Source organism: Eurosta solidaginis, chromosome 5 (genome assembly GCF_040869045.1).
Source record: "Eurosta solidaginis isolate ZX-2024a chromosome 5, ASM4086904v1, whole genome shotgun sequence".
Classification (NCBI taxonomy): Eukaryota; Metazoa; Arthropoda; class Insecta; order Diptera; family Tephritidae; genus Eurosta; species Eurosta solidaginis.
The window spans coordinates 133,483,814-133,497,455 of NC_090323.1; the positions used below are offsets into that span (position 1 = coordinate 133,483,814).

The 13,642-nt window shown below is 38.7% G+C and overlaps 1 protein-coding gene across 2 annotated transcripts in view; it reads right to left on the reverse strand.

Annotated features, from left to right (window-relative positions):
• Window positions 1-13,642, reverse strand: part of LOC137254634 (uncharacterized) — a 68,856-nt gene that overhangs the window by 38,176 nt on the left and 17,038 nt on the right. Inside the window, exons 2-4 of one of the 2 annotated variants that reach the window (XM_067792456.1) lie at window positions 10,785-12,133; window positions 10,593-10,706; window positions 5,069-5,247 (exon numbers count right to left, since the gene is read on the reverse strand). In XM_067792456.1, the coding sequence (XP_067648557.1) occupies window positions 5,069-5,247; window positions 10,593-10,706; window positions 10,785-12,133 (1,642 nt within the window). The remainder of the gene's footprint in view (window positions 1-5,068; window positions 5,248-10,592; window positions 10,707-10,784; window positions 12,134-13,642) is intronic. The other variant, XM_067792457.1, reaches the window with a different exon arrangement.

Sequence of the window (13,642 nt, forward strand, 5' to 3'; positions counted from 1 at the left end):
TGGCAAGGCTCCACAAGGCCCTAGCCAAAGAGCAGAGGGAGATTAACCTAGCGATTAGGCTCCCAGACGGTACCTATACCGGAACGGTGGAGGAGCGAGCGAGGGCCCTGCTACAAACGCATTTTCCGGGTGCCTCTCCGCAAGTACCGGAACCTGTGTTCCCCAGAGTGAAACCAACCCCCTCAGACTGGCAATAGGCCAACTCCCTCTTCAGTGAGGCCAGAGTCAGATGGGCAGTGGAATCCTTTGAGAAATACAAATCTCCGGGGGTGGATGGCATCTACCCGGTGCTAATGCAGCATGGGACACAGATTATCCCACATCTGGCCAGGATCATGAGAGATAGCCTGGCACTAGGATACATATCCATGGTGTGGAGAAGAGCAAAAGTGATTTTCATACCAAAAGTAGGAAAAAAGGACTATTCGCGGCAAAGTCCTTCAGACCAATAAGTCTAACTTCCTTTGTCTTGAAGGCAATGGAAAAGATATTGGACCAAGAAATTAGGTCGAACGCCCTCACGAGCTGGCCCCTACATCATAGCCAGCATGCGTACAGAGCGGGTAGGTCCACGGACACAGCTCTGTACCAATTAACATCTGAAATACAGAGGGCGTTCGAAACAGAGGAAACAGTGATTTGCGCAGCCCTTAGAGCAATCACAATAGATGGCGTGGCACTAGAACATGGAACCACGGTGAAATACTTGGGGGTCATTTTTGACACCAAGCTCCTATGGAAACAGCACTTCGACTCCATGAGAGCTAGGGCCACGAGGTCCATCATGATATGCAAACGTTTAGCAGGCAAATTATGGGGCTGTAGCCCGCATGTGCTTAGATGGATGGATACCATGATAGTAAAACCTATGATAACATACGGTTCGATAGCCTGGGCATCGAGAACAACTCGGGCGACGACGAGGCAAGCACTATCAAAACTTCAGCGACTGGCATGTGTATGCATCACGGGAGCTATGCGCACATGCCCTACAGCAGCGGTGGAGGCTATCCTTGATCTGACCCCGCTGCATATATCAATAGAGCAGTCAGCCAAGCGAACCTCCCTGAATCTTGCTAAGGAGGGCTCGGGCATAGGTAAAGTCATATCGTCCCGAAACATGGAGGAATTGAGAGAAGAACCCTATCTCTCAACTCCAGAGGGATGATATCCTCAGGCAGATAGTCTATGAGAGAAGGTACAAAGTAGAACTGGGAGACAAGGTACGTAGGAGAAAAGCAGAATTGTGTACATTCATCAGCTAAATAGAATAGTATGGTATACCGATGGCTCGAAGACGCCAGAGGGGATTGGATCTGGAGTCATTGGACCCAGAGCCAAGATATCAACGCATCTGGGAGCACACCCGAGCATTTTTCAAGCGGAAGTATTCGCTATAAGCCAGTGTGCTGACCTGAACCTTCAGCGCGAATACTCCAATGAAACAATTGCCATACTCAGTGACAGTCAGGCCGCCCTCAAGGCGATCTCGGCGTCTGAAATAAAATCAGCACTAGTCCTTGAGTGCGTTGAAAAGCTAAATCAACTAGGAGCACACAACAAACTGTTGTTGGCCTGGGTTCCTGGCAACAGAGGAGTGGAGGGAAATGAGCAAGCGGACAGCCTGGCAAGAGAGGCAGCAACGACACGACCTATTGGTCCTGAGCCGTTCCTGCCAGTAGGCCCGCAGGAAATCAGAGGGCATCTACTAGTAGAAGAAAGGGAAAAGAGGGAAGAAAACTGGCGCAATATGCCAGGCCTGAGGCAATATAAGTTACTGCTAGGGGGCTACAACACAACTCGATATAGGGCACTAATGGGCCTGTCGAAAGATAACCTGAGGATCCTAACAGCTATTCTTACAGGACATTGCAGACTGAACAGCCACATGCAGAAGCTGGGCATACTATCGAACAACACATGCCGATTATGTGATCGATCAGCGGAGACGGCGGAACATATACTCCTGGAATGTGACGCAATATCAAGACGTAGGGCTAAGTTTTTGGGCTCACCATGGCCGGAGCATTCTCACATCAAATCCCTCAAGCCAGGTGAACTGCTGAGGTTCATCAGAGAAGTCGGCTTGGATGAGGTGCTGTGTAGCAGTTGAGGGCACAATAGACCAGTGGTCGCAGTGCGATCCTCAATTAATTATCTATCTATCCCTGCTGAGCTTCTCTTCCCGGACGAGCGCATTTGCATTTCAGCTGCTAAAAGTAATTGACTACTGTCAATGTTTTCTGTAAGTTTCTTAGCTTTTCTTTCTTTACTTCTTTGACTGCAATCATCGAAGCTTATTGCAGGTCGACATCTGGGCTGGCTTTCCTTCACAGCAATATTTGTAAATGAAGAAAAGTCGATTGTAACTGAAAGCCATTTATCATTATCATGCAAGAAGCGAGGTTTTACTCTGTACGCTTTTGCCCATTTCCCTTCAAATTTTGAACATAAACGGGAGGAAAAAAGTTTAAGTCTATCAAAATCTATAGTTGTTGTTGATCCGCTACTAAAATTCATAGTTAAAAAGTTACATATTTTCTCGCATCTATCTTGTTTAAGGTTAGATAACCATATATCAAACAAAACTCTATCCGATATTTTAGAGTCGCTCATATTAAATTTTAATTTTCTCACAAAAGTGCAAGAATGTGCAGAATTTTCTTTCTTATTTTTAAAAAGTAATATATGTACGTAATACATATGTTCCTTGTTGAGGTGGATGTTGGTGGAGTCAAAAAATTCATCTGGAAACACAAAATATAAAAAGTTTAACCAGAGAATATATTAAGTTATCTCCACTGAGTGAGCTGATGGCCTGAGTAGCCAATGCTCTTTTAGTTAGTTCTGATATTCATACCAGTACCTAACCAATAATAATTATAATAATATCTCCACTGAAAACATTTTTAAAATATGTTTATTATTTCATAGTTATGGACTACTAAAAACTGCACTAGTTGCGTTCGCACTAAGTGTGTTTTTGTTTGTTTATTTTGCCTCCCATTCGCAATACCGCTAGAAATGTATAAACAAAAAACTAGTCGCAAATATGCTTTTTTTGATATATCTTGACATTCTTTTTTGTAATGGAGTAGCCAGATTCAAAAGAAAGGAATATTAAAAAACCATTTTTGTCGTCTCAAATTTGAAGATCGAACACTGTGCAACGATGGGATATCCCCAAAAAAATGTATTCATAGTCCTTCAGCCAAAAGCCAAATTTGACTGCGGAAGCATACGGAGATGTTACCGGTACTCTCAAGTACCTCAACAAGTTCGAATTTATCTTGCTGTCCTCAATTTGGTTCAAAATACTGACTACCATTAATGAAAGAAACGTCCTCCAAGCTAGAGACGCCACCATAGATGTTGAGGTCCGACATCTAGATGCCTTATTAGCTGATTTGAAGTTGATCAGGAACCAATGGGAAACAATTTTAAACGAATGCAAAACAGTTGCTATTCAATTGAACATCTCGCCAAATGTTCCGGACATTCGAAAGAGAAAACCCAAAAGACGTTCTGAAGATAATTTAAATGAGATGATTACGGGTGATTGAGAATCTGATGTTAAAAATAATACATTCCTGCTGATCGTTGTTTCGGTAATCACTGGCATTACTGAACGATTTGCAGCAACCTACGGTTCGGGCGAACGCAGCAAAATTTGTCGAAAAATACAAGTCGGACTTTTCTCAAAGCTTAGAATGCGATATAATTCACTTAAAACAGGTCTGTCACCATTGTATTTGCTAAATGCCATCTACATATGTTCAAAATCTGTATAAAATTTTCCCCAACATTTGTGTTGCTTTACGTATCTTTTGCACTATACCTGTAGCTAGTGCAGAACGTTCCTTCAGCGTCCTTTCAAGAATCAAAAACTATCATAGATCGTCTTCGTCTCAAGAGCGAGTTTCAGGACTTGCCACGCTTTGTGTTGAATTCGTTTTGGCAAGACAGTTAAATTTTGATATTATTATAAAAAATTGTGCAGCGAAAAAAGCAAGAAAATCCACTCTTTGATATCCGAACCTTCTATATTGAATAATAAAATTTATAATCATCATTAAATTTATTAGAAATGTATTAAAATGTTACCAAATAACTAGAAAAGATTATTTGAAACAATATGTGGCTGTTAAAAGAGAATTTTATTTCCACCTTACAATAAAATAGTATAAATAGTAAATATTCTGTGTTAATTTTATTGTCAGTTCCTAGTCCAAAAATCATTTAGTTGATGTGGCAAACATTTTTTTTTGATGTCATCCATCAATAATGATTCATGAATGAGACGTAATTAATTCAAATTAATCAAATGTATTAGTGGATTTTTTATAGGGGGCCGTAAATTGTTTAGTCCCGGGCCAGGATATTCTCTCTACGGCCCTGTATGTATACAACTAAGCGCCACTCCCTTTTAAAACCCTTATTAATACCTTTCATTTGATACCCATATCGTACAAACACATTCTTGTCCACCTTTATGGCGATTTCTCGAAAAGGCGTCCACCTATAGAACTATGGCCCACTCCCTTCTAAAATACTCTTTAATACTTTCCACTTGATACCCATGTAATACAAACACATTCCAGGGTTACCCTAGGTTCATTTTCGTACATGGTGATTTTCCCTTATTTTGTCTCCAAAGCTCTCAGCTGAGTATGTAATGTTCGGTTACACCCGAATTTAGCCTTCCTTACTTGTTCTATATACATTTCGAACGAGCCCTTCTCAAATGTATCTCTACTATGTAGTATCCAATCAAGTTGCAAATAACCATTTGAAAATAGTTGGAAAAAAAACGTGAAGTTCCAAATGATAAAAAAGAACTGCCGGCCTGCTGTTTATTGGATTAAATTCGTTTAAAATGGTAGAAAAGAAAAAACTTTTGATTTACTCCATTTTTGGATTTTGTACATGGCATACAGTATATACCACATACAAAATGCAGAAGTTGAAGGTAGATGGCGGCCTAACATTATAATATTAATCTAACAAAAGCTAACTCTAACTTTGAACTATAATTAGGACTAATAGTTTTTATTATATAGTAACTTACCTGATTTGCTTCACGTAGTACTTGTATCAAATCATTGGCTTTGTTAGCATTTGAAGTTGTGAATAAAGTGTATGCCGTTCCTGTATTGTTTGAGCGTCCTGTACGACCAATGCGATGCACGTAGTCCTCCGAATTCGAAGGATAATCGTAATTAATAACGAACTTAACATCGTCAACATCTATTTGGATTTGCATTATTTATTTAAAAAATGCATTGAAGGACAGGCGTTGTGAGTATTCGTCGGTGCATGGCGTTTATTCGTTTGGTGCAAACGTCGGAAATTAAAAATATTCAATTTAGAAATTTGCACAATGGCAAATAATATACATTTTGGTAAAAATTGAACAAAAATTTCTCCAACATTTAAAGTTAACATATTTTAGAAATTGGATATAAGTAATTTAAACAAATTGTTACTTATAGGAGTTTTCATTTGATTTTACTGGACTCGTGTTTGGCGATTTTTTCTTTACATTTTTGTTTCATCTCACATTCGTTGGAAATAAAAAAATATTTGGAAACTTGTTAAAATAGGTAGGCAGTAAGTCATAACGAAGATGGAAGCTTAATTCACTTAAAAAACGATTACAAATTGGTATTAAATAAAAATAGCATTCATCTGGAATGACTAATGAGAATTAGAATCAATGTACTTACCGAAATCCAGTACAGACCTGCATATACAACTGAGAGAAAAATACCACGGAGGAGAGGATAGATGAAAGCAATTTAACTAGAATAAAGAACACACAAAAAGTTGCCACGCATAACCATACTACTTAAACTAGACGATAATCTTAATCTTTCCACTTAATCCACTTTGCAGCGTCATTTTAAAACTACTTAGAAATTTCGCATTCACACTTTTTTGGTCGCTATGACATCACTGCCATAAATGATGTTGGTAACGTTTTACAAGACGGTGCACCACCTAATTTTTATCAAAATTATCAAAGGTTGTATCAAAAGACGCGCATCGACCTCCGTTTTAAGAATCCGAAAGCGGAAATCAAAAGTTTTATTTCTGTAGAAAGTTATTTAAAAAAATCGTAAAATTACCCCGAGAGGGTCCGAAATATGGGGCCCGAACCTTTTTTTTTTTTTGCATAGAACACCTTTCTGCGTTGGCGGCTTTCGGCCGCGCTTATAAAAAATTACTCTGGGTGGGTCCGACACCGGTTTGGAGATCAAAACTAAATGCACGCAGAAAACCTTTCTGCATTAGTGTGTGTGTGTGTGTATACAACAAAGCTGGCATAAAAAACAACAACACCATGAAAATTTGAAGCGATTTTTGTCTTATATACATATTATGACAGAAATAAAAATTTTAATTTTCGCTTTCGGATTCTAAAAACGGAGGTCGAGGTGCGTCTTTTGATACCACCTTTGATAATTTTTGATAAAAATTAGGTAGTGCGCCGTCTTGTAAAACGTTACCATGATGTTTTCTGTAAATTTAGCTACACTTTTCAAAAATAATCTATCAACAAAATAATATGGCTTTTAGTTCCTTTGCTAGATAATTCCACATTTATTATTTTCTTTTTGGTACTATTTTTTTGTTGACGTAAAATATAAGAAAAAATCGAAAGTCCATTTCAGAAAACAACTGTGAAGTTGACATTTTTGTTCACACATAATAATATAAAATAATAACATGTAATAACAAGTGAAAAAATGAATTTGCCAGTCAAAAATTATTAGGCCCAAACTCTGAAGAAAAAATATACTACATATAAACAACTGTAATCTATTCTATCCATTTAAACCATCGCAAAGACTATTTTTATAAATATGACAACTGCTTTTGGTACTCGCAACCAATTTCTGAAGCTCCAATGGCAAATGTAATGTAATAATGGTCTGTCCTACAATGTATGTATGTATGTATGTGACATCGCCGACAACAGCCAATAATCTACCTAATAATACATACGGGTTATTCAAAGATTGGGCAAAACAGCAGAGGCCGTATCGTGTTATACGATCCTTAACCGAATGCCATTTTCAAATTACAACAGTTCCGAAATCGTGAGTCCGATTACCGAAATATCTGGTCGAAAGTTTTATTTCCGTAAGAAAAAGCGTGCTCCGCCTACCACAGCAAAAGTCCTAGGTTTGGCAAACAATCCGACTGTCCATGTAAAGCTTCTAGTGAAAATGCATCTGCCTTGCAGCTACCGTTCGTAGCCGGCATCAAACATCTAGGTTCCGTCCCGCCAATTTGTAGGAAAAAATTAAAGAAAAAAAAAAAGTACGACTCAAATTGCAAGAGAAGCACGGCGTGTAAGTCTCGGAAATAAATCACGCCAAGGATTTATTATTTTTTTAAAAGAATTTTGGTCCGTGATGTTATTGTAGCAGTGCTTTGCAATATCCAATAAGTGCGACCACTCACAAATTGACTTCAATATCCTGTAACGGCAGTCCAAGGAAACTTGCAGTTTCAACCAGGTTGGAGAGGGTGTTAGAGGCGTTGGTTCCACATTACAATTAAAGAGATGGTTGGTAGGGACACATTGCAAGCAGGACATACATTAGGTATATCGGGGTTGATTCTGGATACGTAAGAGTTTAACCTGTTACAGTATCCAGATCAAAGTTGAGCTAGAGTGACGCCCCATTTCGATCGGTGATCGTGAGTGACGCTACAGCTCCAGTCTTGCACAAAACAACGCAAAGAAATATTTAAATGAAAGTGCCACAAAGAGCTGTTCCGCACTTGAAAAATATTGATTTGTGATGGGTTCAAGAAAAAATTTGTAACAAAAAGTAACACTTAAGGATACCTAACATAAAAATAAAATGTATACAAATATTTGGCAGGTTGGCTTTTGAATTTGACAAAGGAGCAGCAATTACCAGACCGTTTTCCAAAGCTGGTGATTAACACTTATATGTACGTCGAGCTATAATATTGACACTACAAATATGAAACAGTCATAGGCAGCATTTTTATGCTTAATTAAAAAATATTTTAAGGGGAAAGTTACAGAAACGTAAATCAAGCTGTTAATAAGTTATAGATCTTACGTGCAGTCCAATTTTATCAAGGTCAAGTTCAAACTAACAATAAGTAAAAATGGCTATTCGTCCGGGTCGATACTATGCAATCGACTTAAACAAATTTTAATAACTGTGAAGTGAATTGAATGAAAAAGAGAATACCAATTTCACAAAGAGGGTTAATGAAATAATTAGTCAAGTTTTTATACTCAGCTGAGCAGAGCTCACAGAGTATATTAACTTTGTTCGCATAACGGTAATCAGTAACGGCATAAACGTAATCGAAATAGATATAGAATAGAATAGAATAGAATAGAATAGAATAGAATAGAATAGAATAGAAAAGAATAGAATAGAAAAATAAATTATTTTCAATAATTTACAAAAAATAGAAAACCCAAAAAAATTAAAAATTTAATTTGCAATGCATTTACAGCACAAGACAATATGGCGTCTTCAAACACACATTCGGTCAGTCGCAACATCTATGAATAGTTACGAATGCATTTTATTTTATTGCCAAATATTTAAGGAGGAAACGGCCGCTATCCATGTTCACTATTTTTTGTAAAGGCGTAATATTTGTTGGCCATATGTGAACTTAATTATTTCATTGAGCGAAACTGTAATTCGTTTTAGTTTCTGTGTGAAATTGGTATAAAAACTAAATAAAACTAAAACCCAAAAATAGGGCAAATCACGGCATCAGGCAGAAAACTATTTGAAATTTTAATTGACGACATACTGCAAAACGCCCATACCTTAGCCAATCAGTCCGACTGTACAAAATATGATAATTTAAATGTTGTTTGTAAATTGACCTGTAGCCTGGCACAAAATGATGTACCTGAATATTTATCGTTCAAATCATTGCAGCGATTTGGGCTGAAAACGCAGCCAAACATATTTAGCGCACATATCGTAAACAGAATAATACTCAACAATCAGCTTAATAATACTGTAACAAAATTGTAAAAAGTTATGTTTTTTTTTGTAGCTGTGCTTCGTCCCATCTAATAGATGCGATCACTCATAAATTGTAATCAATATCCTTTAACGGTAGTCCGAAGAAAATTGCAGTGTCAACAGCGTTGGACCACAGAGATAGGATGTGAGAGGCGTTGGTTCCACATTGCAATTGAAAAGATGAGTGGTGTCATGTGGGACACGTTACCAGCGGAGCATAAATTGGGCATGTCGGGGTTGATTCTAGAGAAGTAAGTTTACCCTATAACAGTATCCAGATAAGCATCTCTTTGGGTTGGTTGCTTTCCTCAACTAAAAAAAATTTGTCAGCACTTTGTAGCCGCCGTGGCCATGTAATCAGGGCCCGTATTACGTGTTACGATCAGTGACTGAAAACCATTTTCCCTCAAGCAATAAGCATGCAACTGTCAAACTTTTTTTAAAAATTATAACAAAGAATGCATCTAACGAGTACTATTTGTCGCTAGTTTAAATATGCCATTAATCCGATCCACCTTTCAAGAGCTAATGTGAGTTAAAAAATTAGTTTCTACCCCGGATCGTAACACGTAATATGGGCCCAGATCGACAAGTCTCGATTGAGTTTTTATTAAAGATGGTTTCATTTGATTGAATTGAAATGGAAATATTGACAAATTACATATCGTTAGTTTAATGCACAAATGCCCTAACCAAAAAATTTTCTAAACTGCGTTGTTCACAGATTTTTGTGTTATATATTAAAATACACCTTCACTAAAAAGTTGAAAGTGTTATAACTAAAAACAACGGAGTTTTACCAGTTTTAAAAAGCCAAGCCTGCATACAGTGAATGTTAAAATAAAATGTTTTTGGATTCCTCTTTAAAAAGTTAAATTTGTTGGCATTTAATCTTCGTCCCTACAGCTTATTACATATATTACAAGCAAGTTAAGAGTTTAGCTAAAATTATTCTTCGATTCAGATTTTGCGGCCACAGTTTCATTGACTGACACAATCCTTTTTACATATGTACATAAGTATACAAAAGTATGATCATACTTTTTATGTGACCAGTAACCTGGCGGTAATGTATGGATACACATTCCTCATTATTTACCCACACCTTAAAGTGAATCGTCCGTAATCGTGTTAAATATAGATTAAACGAAATAAATATATAGCATAGAGGTGCGCTTGCCTACCATACTGTAGGTCCTAAGTTAAAGTCAAGGGACAGGTAACAACACAATACACCACAAAAGCCTGTCGGCAGCGTTCGAGAAACCCTCCGAGTGTATTCCTGCCTTGAAAAGCTCTTTAACAAAAAATATATCTGCTGCAGCAGTTGGCGTTCAGTGTCGGCAAAAAAAAATGTAGGTCACACCAATTTGTAAGAAAAATAAGTAGCATGCCACACATTGAAGGAAAGTTGGGCCTAAATCTCCTCGGAGGTATATCGCGTAAAAATATTATATTTTTTTCATTCAGTTTCAACTCAAAAGGTTGTCCGTTTGTTTTAATTGTACACCCCTCTTATCTATTAGTGGACGGATTCAAAACAATTACCAAGGCGTTGGGTTTCGCTGATTCGCATCGCGACAAAACTTAATATTCGCCAACGAACCAACAAAAATAATAATGATAGAATATTCAGCATTACGTCCACAGCATCACTCGCAGCTACGATCAAAAATAGGTCAAGTTATCGCCGTAACCGCAATTACATGGCGAAAAAGTTGCATAGAAAATTAGTCTTACCTAGACCGCGTGCAGCCACATCTGTAGCCACTAAAATTGAGTGGCGTCCATTACGGAATGACGATAATACAAAATCTCGCTCTTGTTGTGATTTATCGCCATGAATGGCACATACGCGCCAGCCATTACGCCCAATTGCACGAGTTATCTCGTCAACGCGTTTTTTCGTCTCTACGAATATGATAGTCTTAGTTTCCGATTCAGCAGAAATTTCAGACAAAAGTTTCATTAACTTGTTATCTTTTTCATTCTCTTCGCACACATCTACTATTTGCAATATATTATGATTGGCTGATAAAGTTAATGAACCTATATTAATCTGTATATAGTTATGAAGAAATTCCTCAGCAAGATTAAGGACTTCTTTTGGCCATGTAGCTGACCACATCAAAACTTGACGATCTGGTCGGATTTGTTTTATTATGCGACGTATTTGTGGTTCAAAACCCATATCAAGCATACGATCAGCTTCATCTAATACTAAATAAGTGCAACGACGTAAATTAGTCACACCACGCTCTAGAAAATCGAGTAAACGTCCAGGTGTGGCAATCACAATTTCAACACCACGTTCCAAATCGCGAGCTTGAGGCTGCTTAGGCGCTCCTCCAAATAAGCATGTATTTCGGACATTGGTCTTTAAACCGAAATCGTTAGCAACTTGTTGTATTTGTTGTGCTAATTCACGCGTTGGTGCCAACATGAGTACAATTGGCCCATCTCCACGTTCCAAAGGAGCTTGATGACTTATATGTACCACAGCGGGTAGCACATAAGCGAGCGTTTTACCCGAACCAGTTTGAGCTACACCAACCATATCACGTCCACTAAGGGCAATCGGCCAACCTAGTGCTTGTATTGCTGTTGGCTTAGAAAATCCCATTTTCTTAATCTCTGCTAAAACATGATCTGGGAAACCAGGCTCGCTAAATTCTATGCTTGGCGATGGAATACTATCACCTTTTAATGTAACCTCGTTCGATGTCAAATAGCCATCCACATCGGTTTTCGATCGTGCAGATACAGTTGAGCTCGGCCGATAAAAATTCTTCTGGAATGGAGTCAATTTTACTTCTGACCAAACTATGTTAGGCAGATTCTCTCCTAGTTGCTCATTATTGTTGCCACCATCCATTCGTCGGTCATTATTTCCTCCACGAGGTGGTCCTCCGCGATACGGAGCACCTCCGCCACCCATCCCACCGCGAGCATAAGGTGCAGGACGAGGACGTGCAAAGGAATTACTGCGCATGGGACCACCACGCTGGTGATCGCGATAGCCGCCGCCACCACTGCTTCCCATACCACCTCTTCCACCTCCAGAGCGGTCACTGTTACGTCTGTCGAACCTGCAAAATAAAGAAAAGGAATATAACCGTTATTTTACAGTGACAGTAGAGATAACTAAAATATTAGTGAGCAATTCGCAAGGAACTAAATATTTAATGTTTAAACAAATTAACGAGTCCGAAGAGAATACGGCTACTGATTTTTATGTTTTTGTTGTTGTACCGATCACCAGACTCTCAGACTCTCCGAATATTTTGGGAGTGTTATCTATGATGATGGCTACATAAAATATAAAGATCCAGCACCTTCCCGTAACAAGCACTATTAAGGTTCTAGCCCGACAATTTCGAACAATTTAAAGGATTGGGCAGTGTATATTGATAACGGGGTTCACCGCGTGCGACCCAGCTAAGGTGTTTACCATTTCAGTGAATTGATTGCCGCTTTTTGTTTCTTTTTTGAAAATCCATTCCATAGTTATAATTATTAAAAACAGTCATCAAAAATAAAGAACGTTGTTTTCGAGTTGTATGCTGTTGTTGTAGCAGTGCCTCACCCCATCCAATAGGTGCGACCGATCACAAATTGTCATCAATGTCCTCTAACGGAAGTCCAAGGAAACTAAGGAAACTTGCAGTTTCAACAGGGCTGGACCATAGTGAGAAGAGTGTTAGAGGCGTTGGTTCCTCATTACAATTGAAGACATGGTTGGTGTCATGTGGGGACACATTGCAAGCAGGACATACATACATTTTGTATTTCGGGGTTGATTCTTCTTTATAGGTAAGAGTTTAACCTGTTACAACATCCAGATCGAAGTTGAGCTAGAGTGGCGCGCGTTTCCCTAGGGAGAGTGCGTTCCTTTTCTGCGAGTTTTGAGTATTTTTCTTTAAGAACTGGATTCACAGGGCAATTCCTGACATAGATGTCCGACGTCTGTTTGTGGATACCACTGAGGACCTGCTTGTGCTCTTTTGCTTCATACGGCTGTGTTCTCAGGTGGCGTATTTCCTAATAATGCTTACGAAGATGACCCCTTAAGCCCGTGGGAGGTGTAGCCTCATCAATCAGATGTCTGTTTGGATACCCAGGTTTCTGGGTATTCAGCAGACTCTACTTTTTCAGCATTTCATTTCTCTCCCTAATGGGGAGTACTCTCGCCTCATTGTGTAGGTGGTCTTCTGGGGACATAAGAAGACGGTTCTGAGGGCAGTGTTTTGGCAGGCCTGTATTTTCTTCCAGTTAGTAACCTTTAGTCTTGGCGACCATATCGGGGAGGCATAACATGCAATCGGTCGGCCACTTGCTTTGTAAGTGGTAATGAGCGTTTCTTTGTCTTTACCCCAAGTGCTGCCGTCAAGAGATTTACGGATTTTATTACGGACAATTGCGGTTGCATGCTCTCTAAAATGTAGATCCTGATCGATCATCACACCCAAAATGTGTGGGTGTAAGACAGTATGTAGCGTAATGTCTTCGACGTGGTTGTCCAATATGTTCGACATTTGCCGCGTTCATGTTGTAAATAAGGTCGCCGATGATTTGGTTGGTGACAATGTTAGGTTTCG